The 27870-nt window shown below is 43.6% G+C and overlaps 1 protein-coding gene across 1 annotated transcript in view; it reads left to right on the forward strand.

The window, feature by feature from the left end:
* XPR1 (xenotropic and polytropic retrovirus receptor 1) overlaps positions 1-27870 on the forward strand; it is a 112776-nt gene continuing 84906 nt past the window's right edge. The window contains exons 1-2 of the mRNA XM_041478944.1: positions 1-201; positions 7107-7158. Coding sequence (XP_041334878.1) covers positions 133-201; positions 7107-7158 — 121 coding nt within the window. The 5' untranslated portion in view covers positions 1-132. The remainder of the gene's footprint in view (positions 202-7106; positions 7159-27870) is intronic.

Genomic DNA, 27870 nt, shown 5'->3' on the forward strand with positions numbered 1-27870 from the left:
GCGGGGGCCCATGTGCGGTGGCGGCGGACCCCCCCCGCCCCCCACTACCGACGCCCGTTCGCAGCCAGGCGCCGCCGAGGCGGCTCTGCGGGCGCGGAGCGAGCGCGGCCCCGGCCCGCCGGCGGCGGCAGGATGAAGTTCGCCGAGCACCTCGCGGCGCACATCACCCCCGAGTGGCGGAAGCAGTACATCCAGTATGAGGTACGGCCCCGGGCAGGGCTGCGGGCACCGGCCCCGGCCCCCCGCGCCTCCCGGTGCCCGCCGTGCCGTGCCGCGGCGCGGTGCTGATGGAGAGGCAGCGTGTGTGCGCCCGCCGCGGCGGGGAGGCTGCGGCTGCGGCGCTGGGCACCCCTCGGCTGTCCGGCTCCTTAATTAGTGAATTAATTACCGCCTTGCCGGCGGACAGAGGTCGGGGCACACGCTCGGCACCGCGCAGCCCCGGCGGGGGTTCAGCACCAGCGCCGGTTCCCGGAGGAGCGGTGACTTTGAGAGCTCCCGGCCTCCCAAGGGCGATCCCGCTGCGCTGGGCAGCTCCCGGCGCCCTCCCTGCCCTGCCGGGGACCACCGGCACCGCTCTGGGCTCCCCCGAGCCCCCCAAAACAGGGCTCCGGACCCCCATCAACTCCCCCGAGCCCCCCAAAACAGGGCTCCGGGCCCCCATCAACTCCCCGAGCCCCCCAAAACAGGGTTCTGAACCCCCACCAACTCCCGTTTTATGATGGTTTTTAAGTAAGGCTCTGCAGCTCGCGGTTTCACACTCCAGTCGGGGCGTTTATGAGCACTGTTTGCACCAAGTTCTGCTGCATTAATCGTGAATTATCTGCAGAACACGGCTTTTTTGGGCTTTATCACGCCAGCCTGCTAAAGGTCATGCTGATTGCTTCGTTTCAGATTTATCACACCGATTCTGGGCTTGGTTGGAACTGGACAGAGCTGGGGGTGGTTATTTGTAGTAAAACCATTTCCTATGTCAGTGTCAGCAGTAAAAGTGGCAGGTGCCAGCGATGTCTTTTCCACAAGTAATAATTAAATCTAAGCAACGGAAAGCTGATTATAGGACAGCCGTGATCAGCAAAACTTCTTGAATGATTGACTCAGTTAAAACCACGCAACATTTGTTATTGTTTGAGGGCCTGTATTTTCTCCCTGGACTATAATAGCAATTTATTTATGCTATCCATATTAATCTGCCTGCATTTGCAAGGAAAACCACATTTATCTTAGCTTGCTTTGTTGTAATATTGAGCTTGAGAAGTTTATATCTACCCTTTTCACTCTTCCTTTGTTTTCCTTTACCTGACTGCACGGAACGGATGTTTAAATAAAAACTGCAGTTGGATTTGGCTTTACAACAATATTGTGATCTCTTTGAATGATGTGGAGAGCTAGATGGCCAAATAATGCCATCAGTCTTTGAGGAGGAGGAAAACCATTGTCTTGATAAAATAAAGGGCCAGCTTAGTTCTGCATGGTGTCTCTAATGGGTTATCCCTGTGAGAGTTGTCTTCTGCTCCTGAAAAAAGAAAACTTGGATATCTTCCTAAGAGCAGCTTTGGAGGTGTGTCGGAGGGGAAGGCGAGGGGGAAATAAAAGGGTGAAAGATCTGGCTGCATGCTGAGCAAACAGCTGTGGAGAGAGGGGAAGGAGACCCAGTGAACTACGACACCTTGATTAATGTGTGAAGAGCTCTGCTGCTCCTCGGCCGCTGTTTTCATTATGGGAGGTTAATTTTCAGCTGTTTTAACTAGGGCACTATTATTATGTCATTCTCCCTTCCTCCAGCCCACTTTCTAATTTAGATTTCAGTAAGAACAACTTCCTTCAAGTTGTTACTCTTTCTAATCACAAGTAATCTCCTCCTTGGATAGACAGCTTAATGTGGAGTGAAGGAAAACACAAACCTCACCTTCCCTTTCAGTAATAACTTTCAAACTCTTTGTTTGCCTTGTTGCAGCTGGCTGGATGTGAGTCAGCCTCCTGCTCATGCATATTACAGTGATGGAATAGCCTGGCATTTATTATTCAGTAACCGGTGGTCGTGTGGGTGCAGTGCATAAAAGCCCAGCACTACCTCCATTTACTTGTTGATTATACCTGAGGCAAAAAGCACCCAGCCCTCCTTTGTCCGGAAAAATTCCCAGGTGTTGATTAGAAATGTGAGGTTAAACTTTGCCTGTGTTACTTGTGAGGAGTGATTCTTATAGAAGGTGTCACAGTAACATTTGAAAGCATTGTTTGTATATTTAATAGTGTTATATTGTTTCTTCACAGTTTATATCTTTTTCTTCTTAATTAATTCAGGAAGCCTCTCAAGAGTGAGAGATCTTCTTGGGCAGGTTTTTAACTCTGAAAAGATTCTTCCTGTTTCCAGGATGGCACCTTCAAGAACTCTGGAATGGTTTGGATTGGAAGGGACCTTAAAGATCATCCTGTCCCACCCCCTGCCATGGACAGGGACACCTTCCACTATCCCAGGGTGCTCCAAGCCCCATCCAGCCTGGCCTTGGACACTGCCAGGGATCCAGGGGCAGCCACAGCTTCTCTGGGCACCCTGTGCCAGGGCCTGCCCACCCCAGGGAAGATTTTTTGCCTAATATCTGGTCTAACCCTGCTCTTTTTCAGTTTGAAGCTGTTCCCCATGAGAGGACTAAAAGATGATGCAGAAATTGCTTTTTCTAAGTAGTTCTGTATCATAAAACTTACATGCACTCATCTTAATTTTCTCCTCTGGTGTTTGTAGTTATTTCCACTGGAGAGCAGGTGATTCCTGGAGTGTGGCAGGACCCAGGTAACCTGTGAGATCCTTCGATGGGATTTGGAGCAAGCTTTGCCTGTCAGACCAGGTGTAATCTGTTGGTGATAACCTCAGAAAGGGGAGTGGGATTGTTGTGTTTTCAATACCTAAAAATGTAGTTTTACTTTCAGATCACCTTTAACAATTGACAGTGCTCAGAACTTCTTACCATGCTCCATCCACATGCTCTTTCCCTCCAAAAATAATCAGTTTAAGTATTCTAAGTGTGCTTGTTGGAAGTATGGAGGTTGCCTGGGCTTAGGGCTGGTAGTCAGGGTAAGAGCTTTAGGGAGAGAAAAAACCATTCATTTTCTTTAAACAGGCAAAAGTAAAATATATTGTGATAGGTGTGACTTAGATTCTTATTTTCTTTCAGCAAAAGCTCTGCAGTGACCATTACTGTACATCTAAGCTTTTTGAGAAGAAGCACTTGGCTTACAGAAAAGAGGGAAAATGGCAGTGAATGCTCTTCTGCTTCATTCAGCTTTTCCCAAAGACATTTACCATGACTGAGCAAACATTAACATGGCACTTTAAACCATGCTGGACTTGATCTGGCTTTCCATTCTAAATTTCCATTCTAAAGACTGCATGAGAAGATGTGGATGTGCCTCACCCTGGCAGCAGCAGTGGAGGGCTTTGCTCACCTTGTTTTAGGGGCTCTGGCAGTGCATTTTTCTTCTGTAAAGTGAGTCACGTTTTCCTAGCTTGTTAAACTACAGCTGTGATATGCACTGCTTCAGTGTTCATTTTGCCTTAGAAGTTCTGGGCCACTCATTTACCCCTCAGTTCCTTTGGAAAAATATGAAAATGGAAAGAATGGAAAACAGGAAAAACATGAAAACAAACAGAACCCCAACTTTTTGTGTCACATGACTGAATTGTCATTTCTGCATAGCATTGAACAAATTCAGGTAACTTGCATGAATTTCAGCTGATGCTCTTTTTTGTTTTTTTTTGGCTGAGAGTGTGCTCTGCTGCATATAATGCTCATTTTTGATGCAGGGAAATATTGGGGCTGTTAGTCCTCTGTTTATTATCCACAAATCCTCTTGGGTTCCTTTGCTTTCATGTCCCTTTCTGGATTTCTTTCAGGAGGAGAGCATTGCTCAGACTTCTAAATGTAAATGTGGATCTGCACATCCAGCTGATGGAACTGTACAACTCACTTGTACAGTTGCCAGGTGGCTGCTTGGTTGCAGTTAATCTGGCCTGAATTTGTTTCTCTGCAGTAAACTGATGGTATTTTTATAGAAAAAGTACATTATACCTTTGACATCCCAACAACTGTGGAGGGAGGAGGAGCAGAACAGTTATTACAGGTGCAAAGTTCATGGGAGAGCTGGGTAAAGGTGTGAGCAGGTGACCTCCCTTCCCTTTTTTCAAGGTTTGAAGTCCTTAAAACCCCAGGTTTGAAGTCCTTAAAACCCCAGGCTTTAAGTCCTTCTGCTGTTGCAGAAGAGAAACAGGTTGCTAAGTTTTGAGCATCATTTCTCCCAGACACCACCTGCAGCAGGAAGTGGGTGGGGGGAGAGGATAGCTGAGGTTGCCTGCTTGCCTTCAGTGTCTCTTGCAGAAACAGCCTTTCAGTTTTTGGGAGCTGGCCAATTCTGCTCGTCAAACCCAGCTTCATGATAGGCAGTTCACACCCAGGCTTGCCACCTCCTGACACAAATCTGTTGTGCTATTTCACTATTTGTCCTTCGGGCTGTTAGCAGAGGAGCTTAGAGGAGCTTAAGTGGTTTGAAAGACTCCTTTAAAACAGTGGGGTTTTTTTGAGTGTTTTAAGGTTTTTGTCCTTGTTTTTGTTCAATGTTAAGGTCTGATAGTTGCATTTTAATTTTCTTTTTGCCTTTTTTTTTTGTTCTCTCGTACGTATTTACACAAGTTTACTGATGGTGCAAGGTCTGGCACAGTCTAAAGCAGGGAAATAACCCATTTTGTTTAGTTTGAGGGCAGAAAGAGTAATTCTTAAGTGTTTCACATTGACAGTGATGGATAACTTTTGTAAACGATCGTTTCTAAAATTCTGTAATCTAGAGGACTAAATAGTTTAGGTGTGAAGGAGCACTGAGTCTTTCACTTTGAGGTTATTGGTTTACTTTTATAGGTCAGGAAAGCAGTAACAAAATCTGCTGCCCTGCAGCTGCCAGATTGTACTCTGTCAGTCTGCATGGGGAGAGGTCTGTGGGATGACTGACACCTTCAGCTTTCAGGATTGTTTAGTGCAGGACTGTCAGTGTTGTCCTTTTTAATTTGTTTTTTTTTTTTTTTTTAAATGACTGATAAAACCAGATAGGAATTACACTGGGTTTACCTCTGGCTGGGTTAAGAGATGAGTTGTTACTACAGTGACTTTCAATGTGCTGTCTCTTCTGGTTTGTTTATCCTGTGTCACATGTTGGTTGTGGTTCGTGGAAAAAGTTACAGGTAGATGAGGATGACGACTGGGATGGAAAGGAAGGAAGATTTTTTGACTCCTTGGTGTGCAGAGGCAGATCATGTGCTGCTGTCCAGTGAGTCATGGGGAAAAGGACTGAAGTGGCCAGTGCTCATCAGAGGGATTTTAGAGAAGCACCAAGAGCAGAGGAGAGCTGTGCTGCTGGCATGAGTGTCATCCAGCAGTGGCTCACTTGGGAAAACAATTATGCAAGTGACCTTTGCTGGGACCTCTGTGGACTCAGGAGCCAGACCTTTGAGAGATGCCAGAGCTGCCGGTGCAGGCAGCCACCTTGGGTATCTTGTGATAAACAGACTTGTCCTTTAGACCTTGTATTTACCCAGTGTGTTACAACAGCACTCTGCTCCCAGCTGCTGAGCTGATGGTTTTTACCTCCAGGGTGTTGGGGGATTTGTCATTTAACCTGGAAAGTTTTCTCCTGGGGCACTGTGACACACACCTCTGCTTTCAGGATTATGGAAATATGGGATATGCTGGGAATCAGGCAGAATAGATAGGAACTAAAAAGACCTGAATTACTTTTTTGTGTTAGATTTCTGTGGGCTCAAAAATGAGGGAATAAGGTCAGTTTTTTGTGGTGGTGGAGGAGGGTACTCACATTCAGTATTATGAGCATTAAGATGTGTGCAGTAGGAATAGGTCCTTCTCTGTGGCTTTTAGTTCCAAAATTATGGCTCAGGTTATTCATAAAGTCCTAGAATGTTTTGGGTTGGAAGGGACATTTAAGATCTTCTTGTTCCCACTCCCTGCCATGGTAGGGACACTTTCCACTAGAACAGGCTGTTCCAAGCTCTGTCCAACCTGGCCTTGGACACTTCCAGGGATGGGGCAGCCACAGCTTCTCTGGGCACCCTGTGCCAGGGCCTTACCACCCTCACAGTAAAGATTTTTTTCCCTAACATTTTATTCCAACCTCCCCTCTGTCAGTTTGAATCCGTTCCCTCTTGTCCTGTCATTCCTGGCCATTGTCCCAAGTCCTTCCCCAGTCCCTTGGAGCCCCTTTAGGCACAGGAAGGGACTCTAAGGGCTCCCAGCTGAATACCCCCAGCTCTCTCACCCTGTCTCCATAGCAGGGGTGCTCCCACCCTCTGATCATCATTGTGATCATCAGCTCTCCCCTGAGCTCCCCTCATTCCTTCAGCCATTGATCAGAATTCAGTTTATGTGGATGTGAGCGAGCAAATCTTTAACCTGTGCCTGGAGTAATGCCAGCACCTCAACAAGTGCCTGGGAAGAGGCCTTCCAGAAAGGAGCTGCGAGGCAGCTCATGGTGCCTCCAGGACCTGAAACCTGATTACTTAATTAATTCTGGCTGGTGTTAATGTTGCTCTTCAGTTCCCACTTCTGGAGAAGGCCATCATCCTTGCTTCTCTAATCTCCTTCATCATGTTGCCTTCAGCTTTTAGCATGTATGTTTATTTTTGTGATCCTATATAACAGTGATGAGAAATCCCTGAGGCTGCTTTTCCTCCATTTGCCTTGACAAACTCCTCTGTGTCACGCAACACTTCAGGTTTTGTTGTTATTTCTTCGTTTTTTCCTTTAGCGTCCTGCCAACTGGGAAACGTTTTTCCAAAGGGAGATGTTGAAATGTACAGTTGGAATAAATTTTATAGATTATTAAGATAACAGGCTTTGGACAAAGCAGTCAGTAAACACGAACCTGTTTCACTTGTGAACAGAAATATGTGTGATAGCCTTGACATCACACACTATAGCTTTCTGTGCCAGTCTGCAGGATGAAAGGGCTTTAATTGCTTTTGTTTTCAAACAGGCATATCAAAACAGTGTAAATTTTTTTCCCTCTTTTCATACTAACTGTGTTCCTTGTTCTCTGCCTCTCCCTTGCAGGCTTTGAAAGAGATGCTATATGCAGCTGTGGACCAGGCCCCTTCTATAGAAGGTAAGCAAATTGTAACCCACAGCTCTGTTTTTCTTGGCACTGGGTGCTGGACACGTAGTCCTGCTACTTTTCTGTCCTTAGTCCTCCTAAATTGGTAAACTTAATATCCTGATGGGCAAATGCCTGGCCTTTCACAGCCTGCATGCTATATTTGATTGTTAGAACTCTTTGTCCTCTTTTGTTGGGACAATAAATGTCTTTGTATAGTTTGAGACGGCAACAGCTGGATTCCTCTTGCTTATAAGGTCATTCAGTGGTGGAAGTATTTCTTCATTGCTTGAGAATAGAGCTTTGTTTTCCTGTGAGAGCTTGCCACTCTGGGAGATAGCTGTGCTGGAGAGACACTGGTTCCTGGTTTGTTGCTGGTGATTTGAGCTGGAAGAGCCTCCTCCTTTTGTTCTGTGTCCTCCCTGAATGCTGTGCTGCCTCTCCCCTGTGGACATGAGTATATCTTCTTCTTTGCATGTGTTTATTGCCTTCTGACTACTCTAGATTATTCTAGTAAGGTGCTTGGTTTTAAGCTCACTGAATTTTAAATGGCTTGTTTAATTAAGTGGTGATCTCTGCAAAATTTCTTAATAGAGCCTGCTACTTTCTGTATCTTCCTTTTGTTGCCTTTAAAGTACTGAAGCCTCTGTGTTGCTTCACTCCTTACTTTCTTGCTCTTTCTGTGAATTTTTGACTGCTTTATAACCTCCTTACTTTTATTATTTCCACTTTTATTGCAGAGTTAATTTTACTAATTTTTGAACATGGCTCTGGGCTTCCTGTATATTTATAGAGCAGGAGAATAAGTGCTGCTCCTGGTGTAGTCAGTTGTCTAACATCAGTAATGCTGGTCACTCTAAATGTTAGGCCATTAATTACTTTCCTTTTGTTGATTAGACCTGGGAAATGGGGTGTGACGTAGTTAATATGTGATTTTTTTTTTAATTCCACTCAACTCCACCTATTTTTTGATTAGAATTTTAAAACCACAGCTACAATAATTAATAGTTGAAGAGAGTGTCTGTGGGATGGGGCAGTCTGTCCTTAAACTCTTCAGAGGTGCATTCCAAGCTGAAAACTTTGTGGAAGCAATGCTCAGGCAGGTGTTATTATTAAATTTAACCTGACACTTAGTAGCTCACTCAACTCATCGTGCTGATTTTGTTAAAAGAATCACACTTTCCTCTAAAGTACAGGTCCTGGAATAGGTTTCTAAAGGTTATGGTCCTAGGATCCAAAGTCTGTGGGCTATCTTTGGAAAACTCAACATACATTGGCAAAGAGGAAAGTCTTGCTTTATTATTTTAAAGTAGCAAAATTCCATAAAACCCACCCACAAACCTCTCTCCCCAACAGCATAAGCCTAAGAGGGACTGAAGTTTTCTGTGTAGGCCAAACTGACTGTAGTAACTTTTAAAGACAACTTACTAATGTTGTTGAAAATCCAGCAATATTTTTATGGGGGACTGGAGCAATTATAAGACTTCTTTTTTTTTTTTTTTTGCTCTCTTCTGTCCATTGGTTTATTATTGACAGTGTGAGCAAATGGTGTCTCTGCTAATGGAACTTTGTAGTCTGATGTTGGACTGTGACTTCCTGGGCTTGGTTAGCATTATCTGGGATTTCATGGTGGGCTTGAGTTGCTCATTTGAAAAGTGTTATAATTCAGCATTTTGATTTCTTTATTTTCAGTGCTTGTGTTACGGTGGTGTTCTGTAATGTGCTGTGATGTTTGTTTGGCAAAGCAAGAGGAGGTGAAGAATAAAATATTATGTTTATGCTCTTTTAAACACTGTTAACATTTTAACCTGTGCTTCTGCCTCCTTTGAATCTTTAAAAGCCTCAACAAAAGGAAAGCAATGACTTAAGACAGTTTCCATCAGTAGAACAATGTTCTGTTCATTTTTGGAGGGGTTGGGTCTTTTCCTCTGTACTGTAGAGAATATAATCCAAACAGTTTTGAACCACTCCTATTTAAATCTGCCTGCCTGACCTGCCCTTAAGTGCAGAGCAGTTCCACTAATTCCTTCACCTTTTGTGCTGGAAATGAATCAACACTTTTTTTTCCATCCCCGTGGCTTGCATCCTTGTCTTTTTTAAGCCCTTCTGCTTTTGTTCATAGAAACTTTAGGCCAGGTTTAGTACTTGACTGCACACAAACCGTGCCTGGAACACTGCTCTAGTCCCTGTCACAGGAGATGGAGCAGGTTCCTTGCATTTTGGAGTTCCTGCATTTTGGGAGGGAATGGAGTAGCTGTTGTCAGGGGCTGGCTGTTGGCCTGCCCCTTTCCAGTTTAATATGGATTTTGCAATGGATACTCCTGTGCTGTTTTGAGCTCAGCACAGAGACTACAGGGCTGTGCTACTGAAACCCAGCCTCCCACTATGAGCCTAATGTAATCTCATTTTAGACTGGTCTAACTAAAATCCATTTGCTAATTGATCTCGTTGATCACAGACAAGCTGCAGAGCTCCAGAGCTGGCTTTGATTTACCTTGCATGAATTGTAAGCTAATCTTTGGATAATATATTGGATTGTGAAGACAAGGGAGTTTTGTACAGCAAAGCTGAGGCTGTTCCTGGTTCTTATTCTGCTTGGCTGGATGTGTGATCTGGCATTTGTGAATGGATTTCTTAGATTTCTGCTGCAGGCAGCTTAATATGTCAGTCAGTAAAATTTGTGTAAAGACAGAAATGCTTCCTGTTGCTTAGTAGAATGCTGAAAGCACTTTGGAAATTCTTTAAAACAACGAAAAAAAATGCTACCCAACCAAGGCATGTTGTAAATAATAGGCAAGGCAGGTAATAGGTGAGCCATCCATCATGACCAGCTTTCTTTGGGTTTGTATTTAGGCATATTCTGTTTGTGGATGGGTAAACAAACAACTTCAGAATGACTCTTAAAGTTTTGCAAGGCATAGTTGCTTGGGCTACTTTAGTGGACAAAGTGCTGCTGGGAAGAGGGTCTTGGCTCTAAATTGTGCAGTTTATTCTATGATTATTTATTACGGTGACCCTTCTCCCTGTGCTACATTGAATCACACCTATGTCTATCTGCTTTTTCCTATTTTTGGGTAATAAATGGACTGTGATTTTAACAAAAAACCTTGTAGAGCGGGATAAGCAAAACCTGTCAAGGCTGCATGGTAGGGGGAGGTTGTTTGAAGCTGTCCCCTGACACAATTGCAAGGTGCTGTGGTTCCCTGTGTTTCATGAGAGTTATTCCAGACTGTAGCATGTCTTTTCTGGCAGTTCCTAGCTGTACACATAGATTTCTTTAATCTGTTCAAAGATACATTTTTTTCTTCCATCTGTCTCCTTTGTATCAACAGTTTTTTATGCCAGTGTTATTCCTCCAGATGCTCTTCATCTTTTTACAAGGCAATCCCCTGATGAAACCTGCACCATCCTTCCACCTGAGCAACATCTGTACTAAATTAATGTTCAGTCTGTTAACTCAGTCCTGTGCACATCACTGGGAGAGGTATCAAATGATGCCAGATTCCCAGCAGTATGATGAGCCTTGCTTGGCTTTCTGGAGAGTTCTTTGGAGCGTGTTTGCTTCGTTAGCTGTTTGTTGCCTTCTGCTCACTGTTACCAGAACAAGGGCGATGAGTGGATGCTGCTCCCAGGATGTCATTCCCAGCTCCCTGTGGCACAGCAGGAAGGCCTGAATGCAAGCGTGCCAAACCAGGCACCCATTTTTGACCCTAAGAAACCTTTAGCAACAATCTGTGATGATTTAGAGGCTAAACCCGAGCACAGCTCTGCTTTCCTCCGAGGCAGAATGTGCAGTACGGCAAAAGCATGAAATTCTGACATCACTGAGAACATGCTGGCTTTTTTATTTTTTTTATTTTTTTTTTTTTTGTTGATTCCTTGTCCTCCCACTGCTTCCTGTTCCATTTGTCACCTAAGTAAAGCAGGTTAGTGGACCACTCTTGCTGGGAGTGCTGCTGATTATTCCACTTGGTGAGCAGCTGTGTCGGCATCTCCCCGAGCTCCGCGCGGCGCTGCTCTCCTCGGCTGCAGCGGCCACCAAAGTGCAGCTGTAAATTATTCATCCTCATTACCCGCTCCAATGGACAGGGGCCACTCTAAATATTATTTCCCAGAATATTTGCCTTTCAGATATTTAAATTTATCCTCCCTTTAATACTTGTGTAGACAAACGTCGTTGCTGTAATATCAGATAGTACAAGAGTGTTCTGTTGTGTCCTTCTATTATGGAAGTTATTTAACCCCAATCCTGAATTCCAGCGGCACCTTTCAAACAAGGATCACTCTGGTTCTGTGGGGATGGAATGGTGTATCAGGGAAGGAGTGGGGAGTACAGGTGCTCTAGGGTAGAATTCAAACCCAAAAGTAAGAGGTGGTGCTAAAGCAACATGAATTTGTAGGGGAAAAGCTTCAGTGATGACAGATATCCTCTGCTGGTGCCTGTAATCTTTGTGGTTGCCTGTTTACTTGTGATGGATTAGGAAAGCACGAGATGCAAGTTTGGGACATTGTGAGAGTGCCAGCACTGGCAGCATGTCCCATGTTATCCCACCCTTGTTTCTGCTTTCATTTGTAAAGCACTTGCCCTGTTAACTGACAGCTACAGATCTTTAGTTTGGATTTATTTCTGTTACTGAATAAACAAAAGAGTACTCTTTAGGGGCATAAATAATCTTGGTGAATAAGTAGGGTGTAGGACATCACATTCTTTTTCTTTCCAGAGGAAGTTATGAGCCTGACAGTTTTTTGTTATATGCAGACATGCTTTGTAGGGTTGATCAAAGGCTTATGATTTGTCTGTATATATGCAGATGCCTTCTTTTTATTTCAAAATAAACATTTATTTCCAATTGCACAAGCTTACTTTGTAGCGGCTTGAGGTTTTGTTTACATGGGAACGCTTAAGGCTTAAAAGCGTCTTCAACAGAAGTGCTGCACATCAGAAGCAGTCACAAAGAGATTAATGCTTTGTCTTTATTTCAGCATGTTGTCACACACCCATGAGGACATGGGGCTTGGTGTCCTACACTCCAGATGCAGGTCCTTGATTCTCTCTAGGCTGTAATTCAGCCTCTGTATTTATAATTAGTATGTAAACCAACAAAAAAAAAATATAATCCCATGACAATCTTCTTCACAGTTGGAGACCTGATGCCAGGTAGTGGATTAGCTGTAAAAAATAGGTTATTGGGCTTGTGGAAAATGTTAGCTCCCAGAGTGTGCAAACGGTGGACAGGAGGAGAACTTGGCAGCATACCAGCATTTAGAGAAGGAGATGATGTCTGGTTTCTCTTCCCTTGGAGCAATAAAATTTGAAAGGTAAACAGTGCATATGGTTGGAGTAGGGTCCAGAGAGAACAGCTGGATGCTCACTAAAATATTTGGAGCACAGATGCCTGTGTGAAAATGTGGAGTACCGTGTGTTCATGTCAAAGTCATTTTGCTGTCAGGGGCGGTTCAGTGCTCACAGCAAGTCAGCACAGAGACTGCTCTGTACCCAGCCCTGCCACTTTCTGTGCCTTCAGAGCAGCCCACGCTGCTGGTACAGTGACTTCCTCTGAGGTGATGAGCACCAAGAGGCTGAATTGTGCTTAACCAGCCAGGAGTGTAACATGGATGTGGAATGAAGGTCAGGTGAGGCACAGAGCTGGAGTCACAGAATGGAATCAGAGAGTGGTGTGGGTTAGAAGGGACCTATAAAGGTCATTAGTCCAGCCCTCCTGCCATGGGCAGGGACACCTTCCACTGTCCCAGGTTGCTCCAAGCTGTGTCCAACCTGGCCTTGAGCACTTCCAGGGATGGATCAGCCACAGCTCCCTGAGCAACCTGTGCCAGGGCCTCCCCACCCTCACTGTGAAAAAAAACATTTTCCTTATATGTAATCTAAACTGACCCTCTTTCAGATTAAAACCATTACCCCCTGTCCTCACACAACAGGCTCTGCTAGAAAGTCTGTCCCCAGGCCGGATGGGTGATTGAAAGTAACAATTGTGGAGACAACCAGCCAATGCAAGGTTTGATGTCATTACTGTCCCACAGACCACAGGTCCTCAGGTTGTGGTCTGAGGGTACATTCAGGACCTGCTGGTGTGCTCAGGGTCCTGTCCTGCCTTCCTATAAACCAGAAAGTCTCCTGGAGCCGGTGGGAGCCTCCCTGGGGTGGTGTGGGACCACACAGGGCAGCCAAGAAGCTCGTGGGGGTAGGTGGTTTAGCAGGTTGATCACCATTTCTTTATGCAGGAAGCTTGTGATTGCAGTCAGTGGAAATGCTGGACTTCCTCACCCTTTCCATTTGCCCCATGGCCAGCTCGTGGCTGATTCTCTGCTTGGTGTGTGTGGACAAGCCTGGAAAGCTGTGTTGCTGCTGAGCAAGCCTTCAGCCTTTCCCTGTGCTCTGTGGTGGGTTCTGTGCAGCTTCAGCAGCAGCTCAGATTGCTCCAACACATTCATGTCGAGTGAAGAACTCAAGGCTTAGGAAGAGGCAGTTAATTGAATCATAGAAGGTTCTGAGTTGGGAGGGTTGTGGAGTCCCAGCTCTTGTTATCCCTGCACAGGACCATCTCCAAGAGTCACACCATGTGCCTGAGAGCTCTGGCCAAATGCTCCTTGAGCTCTGTCAGCTTTGCTGCTGTGACCACTTCCCTGGGGAGCCTGTTCCAGTGCCCAGCCATCCTCTGGATGAGGAACCTTTTCGTGATATCCAACCTAACCCTGCCCTGACAGCTTCAGGCCATTCCCTCCCTGTCACTGGGCACCAGAGGGCAGAGATCAGTGCCTGCCCCTCTCCTTCCCCTCAGGAGGAAGCTGAAGACTGCTGAGTCTCCTTTTCTCCAGCCTGAACAAACCCTCAGCCTCTCCTCAGATGGTTTCCCCTCTAGACCCTGCACCATTTTGTTCTGTTATTTTGTCCTGTGCCCTTTTTCCCTTTACTTCAGCATCCTTTGGCACTGAGTGGTAAGAGGTGTTAAACCCAGGATAACCCAGGAGCTGGGGAAGTGCAGGAGGTCATGGTGGAAGCTGGACCTGGCAGTCCAGGCTGACCCAGAGGAAAGGCTGCACCTAGAGCCAGGTTTCCCTGGCAGGTCTGCAAACCTTCTGCTGCAGAAGGGGTGTAGATGATTCCTTAATGGTATGTATAGGATAAGAGCAACATCAGAAATGCTCAGCTGTGCCTTTTTATTTTTATTTTTTTCCTTCCTGCATTTGCTTTCCCATACACGAAAATGCCAGTCTGTGCTTAGAGGAATTAACAGTGCTTGTAATTTAGCTGGAATGTGCCAGGTTTCATGTTAATGGTCAGAACTCAAGGGTTGGAAAGTAGATTTGCAATGCTGGGAGATTGACAGGCAGCACTCCTGAGACAGCAGTGAGATATCAGGCAGCACAGTGGCTGTACACATAAGAGCACTGCACATGTTTATGCAAGAGGCCAGTATTTATTGCTTTCTTTCAAAAAAAGGCTTCTCTAGACATCTTAACAGCAAGATTTAATGTGTGTGTGAGGCAGCCTCTGGCTTTCTAGTCATTCCTTTGGCGCTGTGTTTGATATAGGTGACTTGAATTATTAGACAATTAGGATTTTTGGATGAGACTGTAGCTACTCAGTGAATAATGCAACATGAATTAAGGTTGATTGGTTTCTCTCTCTTTAAAAATGCATGCTGTGGCCAAGGGAACGAGCAGAGTGTCCCTGGAAGGAGATCTCATTCTTCTGCATCTCACAGCTGCTTGTAAGATGCTTCAGAAAAATGGCCATGGAGTGGTGACATCTGTGTGATGTGGTGGAGGACCAAAGGCTGTCCCTCTTCCTGGGGTGGTCCTTGGTGTTCTCTTGATCTGCTGCGAGGCCACAGCACGCAGAGAGCATTGCACAACTGGGCTCTCAACGAGACAAGGTCTGTCTCTTTGGTGGGGTGATTTTACAACTAGCAACAACGTGGCAAAAAGTCAACCCAGTCCTGGTGACTCCCGATTGCTGAAGTAAAAATGAAAGCTAGTTGCACGTTTCACCTGTGTTGGGGTTTTTTTTTAACATTGTTTATTTGTTACATTGTTACAGCTTGACATCGAGCAGATAAAGACTTCATTTTAAAATGTGCTTTTTGTAAATACATAATCTTTAACTTTAGTTACAGCTTAAAACTGCAAAACTACAGCATCTTGGTTTTACAAAGCCACTGTTAAAAAATTACTTCAAAAATTTCTATATTATTCTATTTATTACACGGCCATGTAGTTAAGATATTTTAGATTGTTTTATGCTGCCTTTGTTGAGTGTGGTAACGTTTTTTCCCTGAATTAGTACAGCCTAAGTGTGAAAGCCTGATCCCATAGTCCAGTTCTTTTGGGAACTGAGAAGGGGAAACCATGGAGAGGTATAAAGCATATTTTACTAACCTCTGGTATGACAAGAGTACATAAAATTCCTTAGTTGTAAGGCAGCAGTACCATGAGTCAGAGTTGTCTATGTTTAACTAAAAATCACAAAGAAGACTGCCTGAAAAGACATAAATTTACTTTTTAAAGTGGTTTTTCTCTGTCCAGGGTGGTGACTGGGATCACAGAGGGCACAGACATCCCTGGGATGGTGCAAAGCCTTTCTGGGCACTGACTGTTCTCAAATTGTGCACTCAGCAGCTTGGCTTCCCTCTGCAAGGGGGGAACCTTGTTTATCTCCTAGGAGATGGAAAACCAATTTCTACTTCTTGATGAGAAGCTGGCAGGCTATTTGACTAAACAAGAGAGGCAAGGCAGTGTGGCCAAGAAGAGGAGAATATAAATACCAATATAAATGCAATTTATTTTGCATGTGCTATATAGCCCCAAGCACACGTTTTAGAGGAGGAGTGAGAATTTTCTGCATGCTGAAATGCCAGCTCTAAATAGAAAAAGAGGCAAATTTGCCATCCAGACTGTGTTTATAACCTTGGTTTTATTTTTACTGTAATTGCTTTTGCATGCTTTTATAAATGCTCCTGATGTCTTTGTGGGGCAAAGTGCAGAGGAGCTGCAAAGATCAGTGTGGGTGAGCTGATAACTGGGGATCTGTTTTGTCCCACAGTTGCAGACTTGTTCTGACATGTGGCCAAGGCTGCTATTCTGGAGCCTCCTTGCTGGGATCCCAACCCTGCACATCTCTCAGAGTCAGAGGGTTCAGTGCCAGCCTCTCTGCTTGTCAGTCCTGCCGTGGGTCAGCTGTAGGGGAAGAATGGGCACTGCTTGTCTAAACCCCCATTTTTAATTTTCATTCTCTCCTGTTCCAGCTGATTGATCATTTGTATGAGTTTGTTGTGAGTTTCTTTGGTTTGAATGCTGTGTGTCAGGGCATTGGTGTGGTTGCTGAGAGTGAACCCAGGTCCTTTATGAGCTCAGCTGCAGGAGTGAGTCAGAGAAGAGGCAGTAAAATGGGGTAATAATGAGCAGAATTGGCTGATGGACCTATAAAGTGAATTCTATAAAGAGCTTAATGGGATTTGGCTTTTACTTCAGTGGTTTGGTGTGGCTTTGTCCTCCTTAATCAGAAGTAGCAATCAGGAAGCGAGGAGAGAAATAATCTGAGAGCCTGATGTGGCATTCCACGTTATTTCATGGTCCTGGAGCTCTGCAGCAGTCCAAGGCAAAGGTTCACTTTCTCCCCTGCCCAGCCACAGGAGAACACACCTCTCCATTAGAAACCTTGGTTGGGGCTGCACCTTGGTGAGCAAAGGTGCAGGAAAACAACTTTTGGAAGTTTTATGTGCTTCTGAAGCCTTGGGGAGACTGCAGTTCACTATCATCCAGAGACAAGAAAGCTTCCCAGGGAGGATGAAGGAAAGGAAAAATCAAAATACCGTGTGCTCATTGGTGACCAAACTAGATTAAATCATGCTCACAGGTGCTATTTTTTATATAGAGATTGTATTTGGGATGCTGGAGGTGATGATTTTGACAGTCATCTATGGTGTGGATTTAATTATTACGACAGCAACAAGATTAGTTTATTAAAGCTTCATGTTTCAAAAGATAAGCCAGTAAAATGTAGATTGTAAATGGAATTTTGAGCAGTTGGAGGCAGAAAGGATAGAGACAGGATTCTGAGCTCGAAGGGCTCACCACACCTGATCTGCTCCATCTGCTGTCCTGATCCTGCTGAAAAGTGACTGCTGGTTCTGGTCAGCACTTCAGATCCTGCAAAAATACCCCATGCATCAGGTGTGAGTTTTAGCAATATACCAGCAGCAGGGAGCCTGACACAGCTTTATTCATCTGCTGTTCCTTCAGCAGATTTCCTTTTAGTGCTGAGGCCTTGGGAAGGGAAGGAGTGAGAGGGTGAGGAGTGGAGGGTTCATCTGTGTGCAGCCAGCACGGCAGGAGCTGCTCAGGGCTCCAGTCCTGCTGCCTGGCTCACATTTCCATGGTGTGAGGGCACTGTTCTCTGCCTTTGGTGGATTCAAGGTCTCCAATCAAATCCCGTGTTGAATTCTAAGCTTTGGCTTACAGGCCCAAAGTTCTGAGAGATCCCTGCATTCTGGATTTCAACATCTCCCCCTTCTTTTTGCACCAAGAACGCTCCTTTGATGGCCTTGTCCATCATCTTTCATGTGCATTGGAGCAGGCAAGGCACAGCTATAAATCTTAAAATCTTTCCACCACGGTGCGAGGCTCAATTTATTGAGCAGATCATCCAGCTCTGGTGGATCATTTTGCCTCTGGTGTTATCTGCACCCATGTCTTCTTGGAGGGGAACATCAGTTTGCTACCCGTGGTGTTAAATAGGACTTTTGACTCAAGCCTCAAAGGCTCCAAAAGTCCTGACAAAAGAGCTTTCAAATCTTCCCTTCCTGTTTTAGAGATCCAAATGCAGCTCAGCTAGAATTTATCTGTACCAGTTTCACTTTCAGTTTCTTCTGCTTTCAGGCAGTTTTTTTTGGTTTCCTCCAGGTTTAGTTCCAAGTGTTGGTCTCAGGATTGATGTGGTGGTAGCACCTGAGATGGAGCAGATATTCTTCCAGCTCAGGAGGAATCCAGCATTGGAAGGAGCCTGATCTGGGCTTGGACTTGCCTAAGCACAAATAATGTAATGAATTAGTCATCAGGCAGAGAATTCATTTCCCTGGGGACCTGGGGAGGGAGGCTGGTACAGCCCAGCTGTCAGTCAGGAGTTGCTGATGCAGGAACTCTTCACCAGCTGAGAAGGTTCCCCCTCCTGTTGGTAATATAATATATTGAGGCTCAGTTGCCAAATCCTTTAATTTGGTATTTCAGTAGTAACACGAGTCTTTCATGGCAACTTATGGTCTCTTTACCTAACCTACAGAGGCAGTTAACTGCAGACCTTACTTGTAGCAACTCTGCTGTCTTCTACATGTGAAGGAATTTTATTGGGTCCTTTTTGTGTGCTCAGCAGGGCTTGCCAGAGGGTTTTGCCATCTCCACCTGTTTTGGGAATGGTTTCATGGTTACTGAAACAGTGGGGTGAGTTTGGGAAGAGGTGTTTCTGCTCTGTCACCCTCGTACCACCTTGGCCACAATTCTCTTTTTGTTTTGGTTTGGTTTATTTTTCCTCTCTTGTTTTGCCTTCAGCAGTAGCACGTGGCCCGTGGTGGCTGTTCTCATGTGTGATAATTATTTTCTGAGATGTTTGGAAGCTTTATCAAGTGAGGAAGGGGAATTACAGCTGTAATTGTGTGCTGTTCTGTACATAATTAGCTCAACCTCTATTTGAGATTTTCACTTACATGCACAATTTCTGTATTTAGAGTGGTTAAAAAAGGCTTCTGTCATTATTCTTTTCCTGCCTTCTGAATTTCCCCAGCCTTACTCCCAGCTATGCCAATCCCTTGGGGAGTTGCCATTATGGCTCTTGGCCAAACTCTCAATTTTTCTGTTACCTTTGCTGGACAAGCACCACATGCAGTAGCAGATAAATGAGTGATTCTCTGCTGCAGCAAAGGGAAGTGGCACAAGAACTTCAAGATAATGGTTGTTACTGTGGGCTTTCACATTATTTATTTTTTTTAATAGTGAATAGTACCTTCCAAATTTTAACTTCAAGTTTGCATTAACTTTCTGTCACACAAAGGACTTTATTTTTGTTAAGTCCTATACTGAACTGTGTTGGAAGTGCAAAATAAAAATATTACAGGGGGATTTATTCCATGCACTGCGGGTGAGATTTCTGTGGAACTTTTTACTTGCACTCTTTGCTCTGAATATTTTGCAGTTCCTTCAGCCAAGGTCATGTTGGAGTCTGAAAATGGTCTTCTTGTGAGAGCACAGTCTAGAGAATGAAGTGTTCAGTTTCTGTTGCTGTAATGTTGCTGTATCATCACTTTATGCTAGTTGCAGGAGATCCACTTGAAATAATCTAAATTAAAAAAAAAAAAAGAGGGGGAAGAAGTTTAGACATAGTGCTAAATTCACAACTTCCTTAAGTTATTTTGCAAATGTCTATCAGACCTTGCAGTCCTCATGTGATTCTGCTGTTGGGAGATTTTTAAATAGAGGAAGTAAAACCAAACCTCTCCGAATAATATCTGAAGTCAGTGCAGCTTTTTGCCTTTTAGGAGTTCCTTGTAACTGTTACCCAGCGAGTTGGTATTATTGTAATTAATTATTTTTTGTCAGATGAAAATAGTTATCTGTAACAGAATGGAGAAAACTGCCACTGTGACTTCTCTTCCCATTCTTATTTTTACATTTTCCAGTCCATAGGCTAGGCTAAGGCAATACATCTTGGGCTACTTGGGAACTGGTGTTTTGTCATTCTCCATTTTTCAATTTTATTTACAGAAATTAGCAAAAATAAGGAAGTGCTTCATGTGCAATGCTCAGTCACTTGTTATGTATAGTCAGAGTTGACAACTTCTCTTTTTAAGGAGCTGGATACAGATTTGTGTTGGGTCATCATTCAGCTTTTAATCTTTCAAGACTGGCATTAGTATATATATATATATATATATGTTATTAATTCTGAGTCCCACCTCTGGATTTTGAGTTCGGCTCCAGTTCTGCTGTGTTGGAAGCGAGCGCAGCTCCTTCGTACTTGGATTGAGCAGCACTAATTCTTTCTGCTCTGCATAATGTTGCCATGAGCTTCCTTGGAAAATTGATTTATCTAGACCTTCAGTTTCCCCTGTTGGAGGGTGACAAGAGGTTATTTGAACTGAAAACAAAGGCTCAAATAGCTATTTGAAATCTAAACAGAGCAGGGAGTGTGCCGTCTGAGAGCCAGTTCTCTCTGCTTTATCCGGTGCTGCTCTTGCACACCACGCTTGGGGGAACTTTTTGTTGGTGGGGAGGAAAGTTCCCAGTTGGGTTGCAAAGCCTGTAGCTGTTTTTGGGAAGAGGAAAAGAGGAGGCAGAATCCACCCACCTCTGCCCAACGCCCTTAAATTCATCTCCTGGGCTTCCCTTCAGTGCGTGGGAGAAAAACTATCTGCTCAGATCCTACCAAGAAATGGCCTATTTAATAAGCATTCTGTAGATTTATTTATTTACAAATATTCCTGGTCTGTAATTAAGGAAGGCAGCTCTTTTCCGTGCTGCCTGGTGCTCACTTCCAGGCTGGGAGCTGCACGGGATGAGTGACTGCATCCGTCTGTTCCGAACAAGCCGCTCTGCAGCTGATCAAAGCAGCAGGATTAGCCTGCTCCTGTGGAATTCAGCTGGTGAGGAGAGGATAAATAAATAGCAGCTCTGAAGCAGACCTACCTGAACTGACAGGCTTTGTTGTCCACAGGATAATGGGAATCATTTGGTGTTTTGTTTTGTTTTGGTTTTAACAGAGGTGCTGTTCTTTCTAGTGGAATATTTGGTGTTCAAAGCCCAAACGACTGGTGTGGTCATTTCTGGGGTCCCCAGGACAGAGGAGGAATTGGTGAATCTGACTCCATGTTCTTAGAAGGTTAATTTATTATATTATGATATTATATTATATTAAAGAATACTATACTAATACTATACTAGAAGAATAGAAAAAGGATACAGACAGAAGGCTTAACAAGACTGATAATGAAAACCTGTGACTCCTTCCAGGGTCCTGACACAGCTGGATGGTGATTGGTCATTAAGTAAAACAATTCACATGAAACTAATGAAACAATCACTCATTACATTCCAAAGCAGCAAAACAGGAGAAGCAAATCAGATAATTATTATTTACATTTTTCTCTGAGGCTTCTCAGCTTCCCAGGAGAAGAATCCTGGGCAAAGAGATTTTTCAGAAAATGGAATAGTGACAAACTGGGTTACTCCTGATGGAAAGCTGCACTGCACACAGTTCCATATGCAGGGCAAAGTTTATCTTCACCAAGCTGTAAGAAATGCAGGGCATCCTTTGTGGGTGAGGGTTTTCCAAACATTTTTCTTATAAAGAGGGTTTTTGGTTCACACTCATGTATTAATTAAGTCTGAATTAAAACCTGCATGGATACTCTTATGTCTGTCTTATAAAGCAGCATATTTATCTCAGACATGGAGAAGAACAGGAAATTAGCAATATGTCATTGATTACCCTTGCCTTTTGGGCTCTAGATGAGAAGTCAGGTTGTCTTCCCCTCCCCACATTTCTGTTTTTTTAATTCACCACATATTCTGACCTAAATGACATTTATTTAGGTAGCCCTGTTCAAAGGCAGTCCTTTTGTTTTCTCTTTAATACTGCTTTTTATTCATCTAAAGTGCACCTCTATGCATAGGAAATACTTGATATGAGCCCATATAATCATCTTAATGTAAAAAGAAACAGCTTTTAGAACAAATAAATGTTTTCACGTTCTGCACTTAAGCATTTAAAATGTTTTCCAAAAACCTGGTTTTTCTAGGTTGAATTGAAGTTTATGCAAATCTTATAGTCTGGGTCCCCATTAAGCAATAAAATAAATAAATGAACAGCACAAACTTTGATCTTGTGTTTCTGGAATTGTGTCTGTGGAAGTGCCACTGTCCTTGTCCAGAAAGAGCCAGTGGAAGAACTAAACCAGCTGCTATCAGCTGTGGGCTCCTCTTGGTTCACAGTGAGGTTCTTGTCTCTTCTCTTTCATTGTTGTTTTATTTCAGGTTAGAAACCAGTAAAAAGTCAGAGTTCCCTGTTAAATCAAGAGTAGAAATACGTCAGTGTGTCTACTACAATCTGTTTCCACTTACTGCTCCTGTCAAATTGGTTACACTCTCAAAGTACAAGTAGCATTTGTGGTACAGGATCATTTTTAAAGGCAGATTTTTGTAATAGCTTTCCCTTGTCATTTTAGTTTTATTACAGCTTTCTTCTTACTGTATAGTGAGGAATTTTATGTCTGGAATAGGATTTGGTGTCTGATTCTTTGACAAGCTCATTTTGAGTCTGGCTGTGTCTTATTTTTATCGATTACAGTATTTATTTCTATTTTTTTTTCCTACCTAATTTAGTAGCTGGTAACTGAAGACACTTGTGTATTCTGTAAAATTTCAATGTGAGTGTTTGAGCTTGGATTATGTGCTGCTGTTGGGGAGTGGAGGAGGAAGAGGAAGAAGCAGAAAAGTGTGGTTTGCTTTCTGGGCAAGGAGTGAATTCCTGCAGAAGGCATGGCACTGGGCAAGGGGGAAAACCAACAGTGATGGTCCTGAGCTGTTTCACTCCTTGTGTTGGCTAAACCTTGTAAAATTGTTGGAGTTGTGACTCACTTTCTTACAGAGGAGAGTAAGATAATGTGTGTAAGCTCAGAGCCTTTTCTCCACTACATTGTTGATACAGGACATTTTTTCCTTGTTATTGTTAAAACAAGCCTGCCAGACTACCTCAAATGTATCTTTCCATCTCCTGTGGAAAACTCTCAGTTCTGGGGGTAAGGTCTGTCCTGCCTTGCCTCTGAAGTTAAATTAGCTGGTTTGGTGTATGGGCTGTTGCTTGTAACATTTTTTGTGGAATTTTATGGAAGAGTTGTTGAAAGTGTGGGTATGAGTCTGTAGGATTGTCAGGGCAGGCTTTGGTGTGAGCCTCGTTAGACATCATCATCCTTATTGCCTGGAAATGGGGGCCACTGAAAGAGCACAGGAGCATCCTCCTAGAAACCATGAGCAGTGCAGACCAAGGCTGCAGAAAACGGCTTGTGGTGTTTGCCATGATTGAGAGCACAAAGAGATTTGGTGGTGGGTCCTGAGCAAATTGGAGCTTGTTCCCAAATTATTTTTGCTCCAAAATCACCTTCTGTGGCATTTGTTCAGTTAAGCCACTGGGTGTTATCTGTTTTCCATGAGCTGCACTCTCCTGAGCTTTTCCCTTGTAATTGGACTAAATTAGTTTTGTGGGCATCTTATGCCAGTCATTCCTGTTCTGGCTGTGAGCAGGATCTCTTCCCTAACAGCCAGGTTGCACCTCATCCTACGATCCACTGCTGTGGCTGGTTCTGGTGTCAAAATTTACTTACAGTGAACTTCATTTTAATTTCCTCTAGCAGTTGGTGCTGGCAGAGAGCAAGGATCTGATGTTCTGGTTGGAGAGAGCAGGAGGGAATTTGCTCTCTGCTGCTTTATGCCCCTCACCAGAGGTGTGAGACCTGCAGATTTTGCATCTCCTGCTCTGCCATGGGTCTGGTGGAATTTCAGACCTTGTGCTGTGCATTAGCATTTTAATTTTTTACATTTAACCTGTTTAATGTTCCACTTTACATCTTTCATTTCCTGTTGGGGGAGAAGTGGTATTTGTTTGATTTGGAATCAGCGTTTAGCTTTAATCAGCAGTGTGGCATTAAGAACTTTATCACAGTAGAAGCCTGAGGGTTTAAAAAAAAAATAAATCTGTGACTTCTCTCTGTTCTTGCTGTTTGTGTATGGAAGTGTGTTGGAACGTTCCCTGGTGATGCTGGTACTTCATTTGAATAACTTGGAAGTGTGGTTTCTTATAATGAGTAAATTTATCCTGTGGAAGAAACTTTAATCATCTAGATTTTTTTTTTTTTTTTTACATTACTTCCTCACACCTAGTTGGAAATTCATGAAACCTGGTGGAGTTTCCAGGACCCTTAAGGACTTGCAATGTTAAAATCATTCATTAACTGTTCTAATTATGTGACTTCTAAGGCATGCCTGTGTGCTTCAGGGCAAGCAGATATAATGACAAATACATGACAACTGGCCTAAATTGCAGAAACACGGAATCATTAAGGTTGGAAAAGACCTCTGAGATTCCTGAGTCCAACTGTGAATCATGTTCACCACTAAATCGTGTCCCCAGGTGCCACATCCACACATTTTTTGAACACTTCCAGTGATTGTGATTCCAGCACTTCCTTGGGCAGCCTGTTCCAAAGCCTGACCAGCCTTCCAGTGAAGAAGTGTTTTCTAATATCCAATCTAAACCTCATCTGGCTGAGCCTTTTTCCTCTGTCCTTTCACATGTTACCTGAGAGAAGAGGCTGACTGAGAAGAGAAATGAAGGCTTCTCCTTAAATGCATCTGGACAGATGATGTGACTGTTAAAAACATTGGGGGAAGAAAAAAAGGAACAAAAGATAGTAGTCGGTCAGATGGTGATAGATGGGCAGTGTACATGGATTTTTTTATTTGTCAGATACTTTTTTCAGGACCAAAAGACTTGGCACAGGATTTTCTCCCAAGTGTTAATGAAGGATTTGGTTTGTTGGTGTTCTGTTGTTAAAATCAATAGAGACAGTTTTTAAGAAATTTTCTTTTACACCTACAAAGGCCAAGATCTTTTCCCAGTCAAGCAAACAGATCTATATTTTCCTGTGATTGATGTAGGCTGATATGGGTGGCATTTGAAATTCAAACTGCAGGCAGCTTCTGACATCTCTCTTGCAGGTGGCTTCTCTGAGGTGGACGTGTAGATAAGGCTGCTGTGTAGGCCTCTTCCTACATTTAATGTCAGAAAGGTGAGCTAAAATGAGTTCATTTTACTAACAGAGGTAGGTTTGGGCAATGATAAAAGGAGGTGGTAATTTGTTAAAGTGTTTTTTAAAGAGCAGTCAACCTGAGTCTTTCACTCAGGAGGGGTAAAACATCAGGAGCTGGAAACAAGAACAACAAAAGTTTAAGTTTTTCAAGGTAGAAGAGAAGCAGCTCATCTAACAAAAGCCATAATGTCAGGAACAGAGAAAAAACAGCTTCTTGAGATAAGTTGTATTTGCTGGTTTGTCTTGGTAATCCTGCAGGAGTTTGGCTGCTTGTGGATTTTCACTGAGCAGTGGAGTAAATTCCCTTGGACTTGGCTGGTAACTGGCTTCACCTGTGCTTTGTCACTGAGTGCTGAAAGAGAGGCAAGCTGGCACCACAGAGTTTGTTTAGATTTGCCCAAATGGCGTTTTAGTGTCTGTTATAAATTAATTGTAGTACCAAGCATGTCTCTGGAAAGTGCTCGTTGGAAGGCTGCCTTTTGTGTCAGAACGAGGAGGGAGAAGTTATCTTCTTGATACAGCTGTAAACTGAAAATAAACCTAAAATTGAACCTAAAAGTAATTTTCTGTTACTGTGTCTGGAAGGGATCATTTGGAGCCTGGAATGCTCCACAGGGAGTAACAGAACTGGTCCCATTGGAATGAGTAGGAAATTAGAGCTGTAGAAGCAGATCAGATCTGAGAACCAAACACTGAGCCACCACCACCACTCGTGGCTTATATTTCTGCTGCTTTCTTTCCTCTTGCCATGCTGGGATGGGAAGTCCCCAGTGACATTTCTCACAAAGGCAGAGTGTTCCTAGGAAGAACAGGGCTGTAGGATTCTGGAGCCAGCCATGGGTTGTGGTGGCTCAGTAACCACGGGATACTTGAACAATACAGAGAGGGATGTGGAAGACAGCACACATTCTCCAGCTGTAGGCAAGAACTGGTTTTCTTGCATTTCCTTTAGAGAAACAATCAGGCTTGTTAAGATGATTAATTAACGGGGTTTTCAGCCATTAATCATTCCAAAGACCAATATGGGTAGCCTGCAGTAAAATCCATTAACATGCCGTGACCCTGTGCTAATTGTTAAACTCTTGCTCTGTGAGCAGCTCAGTGCTGAGGTAGAGGCATGTGGAATGGCTCCCTCACCTAGGAAAATATTTAACTATTGGTAAAACTTGTAATAATGCTGACTCTCTTGTTGACTGACTTAGGTAGAGTGTGTCATTAATGCTATTAAAGTTATTAAGTAGGAGGAAGACATTACTACTTGGGGTGTGCAGTAGTGGTGAATTCTCTTTAAGGTAATGACAAAGCTCTGATTTACTTCAAGACCCAATAAACCTCTCCTGAAATGCTGCTGGTGCTGTCAGTTCTGTAAATGCTTGGACATCCACAAGGACACAGGTCTGCTCTTGCCGTGGCAGCAAGCCTGATGCTGCTTTACAGTCCTCTGTTTGAAACTCTCTGATGTTCCTGGGATGCTTTTGGTCTCTCAACTTCCAGGAAACTTTGTGAAACTTCCTTACAGAGCTCCAGCTTCAATGGATATTAAATATCATTTGTCCAATGCAAGCCATCCCTTATCTGTTTCAGCAGCCTTCAGATAGCAGCATTCAAAGAAAGAAAAATGCTTCCCTCAGTCCTGTGCTTTTTTGCTTTACTGTCTTCAAACAAGTTAATTTTGTGATGTTCATCCATTTGCCCAAGTTTCTTATCTTGGCAATCCAGGCTTGAGGATTCACTTGCAGACCTGGTGTTTTGGGATGTGGAGGGGAGAGGTTTGAGGGTCAGAAGTTCTGTTATCTCAATTATTGGTTACTTCTGCATTTCTTCTGTTAATCTTTGTTACTACTATAAAACTGCTTAAAACTGTGCATTTTAAGAGACTGAATGGTGAGAAATTGAGTTTTGTGCTGTGACAAATGCTGGCATTCTTGTGCCACTCGAACCTAGCTGAAGGAGTGGGGCTGTGGTTTTGTGCCACAGCCTATGAGCAAGTATATCTGATGGTTCAATTCTTTGGACCTTTGCAACTGCAGCTTGGCTTATTCTGTCCCAGTTTCACCCTGTGCTGGTATTTCTCCACCTCTAGAATGTGTGCACACAGAAGAGAGTACTCCTATTCCTATTTATACCCCCAGAACATGCTACTCAGTTGTAGAGGGAACTGCATGTTCATGATGTATATTTAATAATATAAATATCATTAATTCCATGGTTCCCTTTCCTCAAATCACTGGTTTCCCATGGCTTTTAGGCAAGCTGATTATAAACTGGGGCTGGTGGAAAGACAGCTGATCTCTCCAGGGTTCCACCAGCTTCACATGGGTGAGGAGGGCCAGCAAATGGTGAGATTTTTGTCTTACAACCACTCTTGCAGCCAAATTGAGTTTTTTGGAGATCTTGTTACCATTGAGAAGAGGATGTCAGGTCTTTTAAGATGCTTTCAGACTGATATGAAACAACTAGGTTTCTGTTAGTGTTGTGGGCAGTTTTTTGGCAAAAGCCCTCCAAGGTACTTCTGTTCTACATTTGCAGACAAGTTGAACTCCTTTCTTGTCATGTAACGTGAGAGGCAGGATGAAGGTGGAGTGGATGGCAGCCTGGAAGGTTTTGTGTGGTATTAAAACAAATTGTTTGGCTTCCATAAAAATGTTATTTGAGGAATTCATAGACTTTTCCCAGCCCAGAAAAATGTGGGATTTCTTTCTGTACTCTGCACAATTACTGAAGGGACTTTGTTCATGCTACAAAAACATGACTTGTACTGAGCCCAGGAATCTCTAACTTTCTGAAAGTTTGGATCATGTGAGAATTCTCTGTGATAAAACAGTAAAACTGTTAATTTTCTACTAGCAATTGG

The sequence above is a fragment of the Pyrgilauda ruficollis genome, unplaced genomic scaffold, assembly GCF_017590135.1.
Source record: "Pyrgilauda ruficollis isolate IOZ18807 unplaced genomic scaffold, ASM1759013v1 scaffold47, whole genome shotgun sequence".
In the NCBI taxonomy this organism is placed as follows: Eukaryota; Metazoa; Chordata; class Aves; order Passeriformes; family Passeridae; genus Pyrgilauda; species Pyrgilauda ruficollis.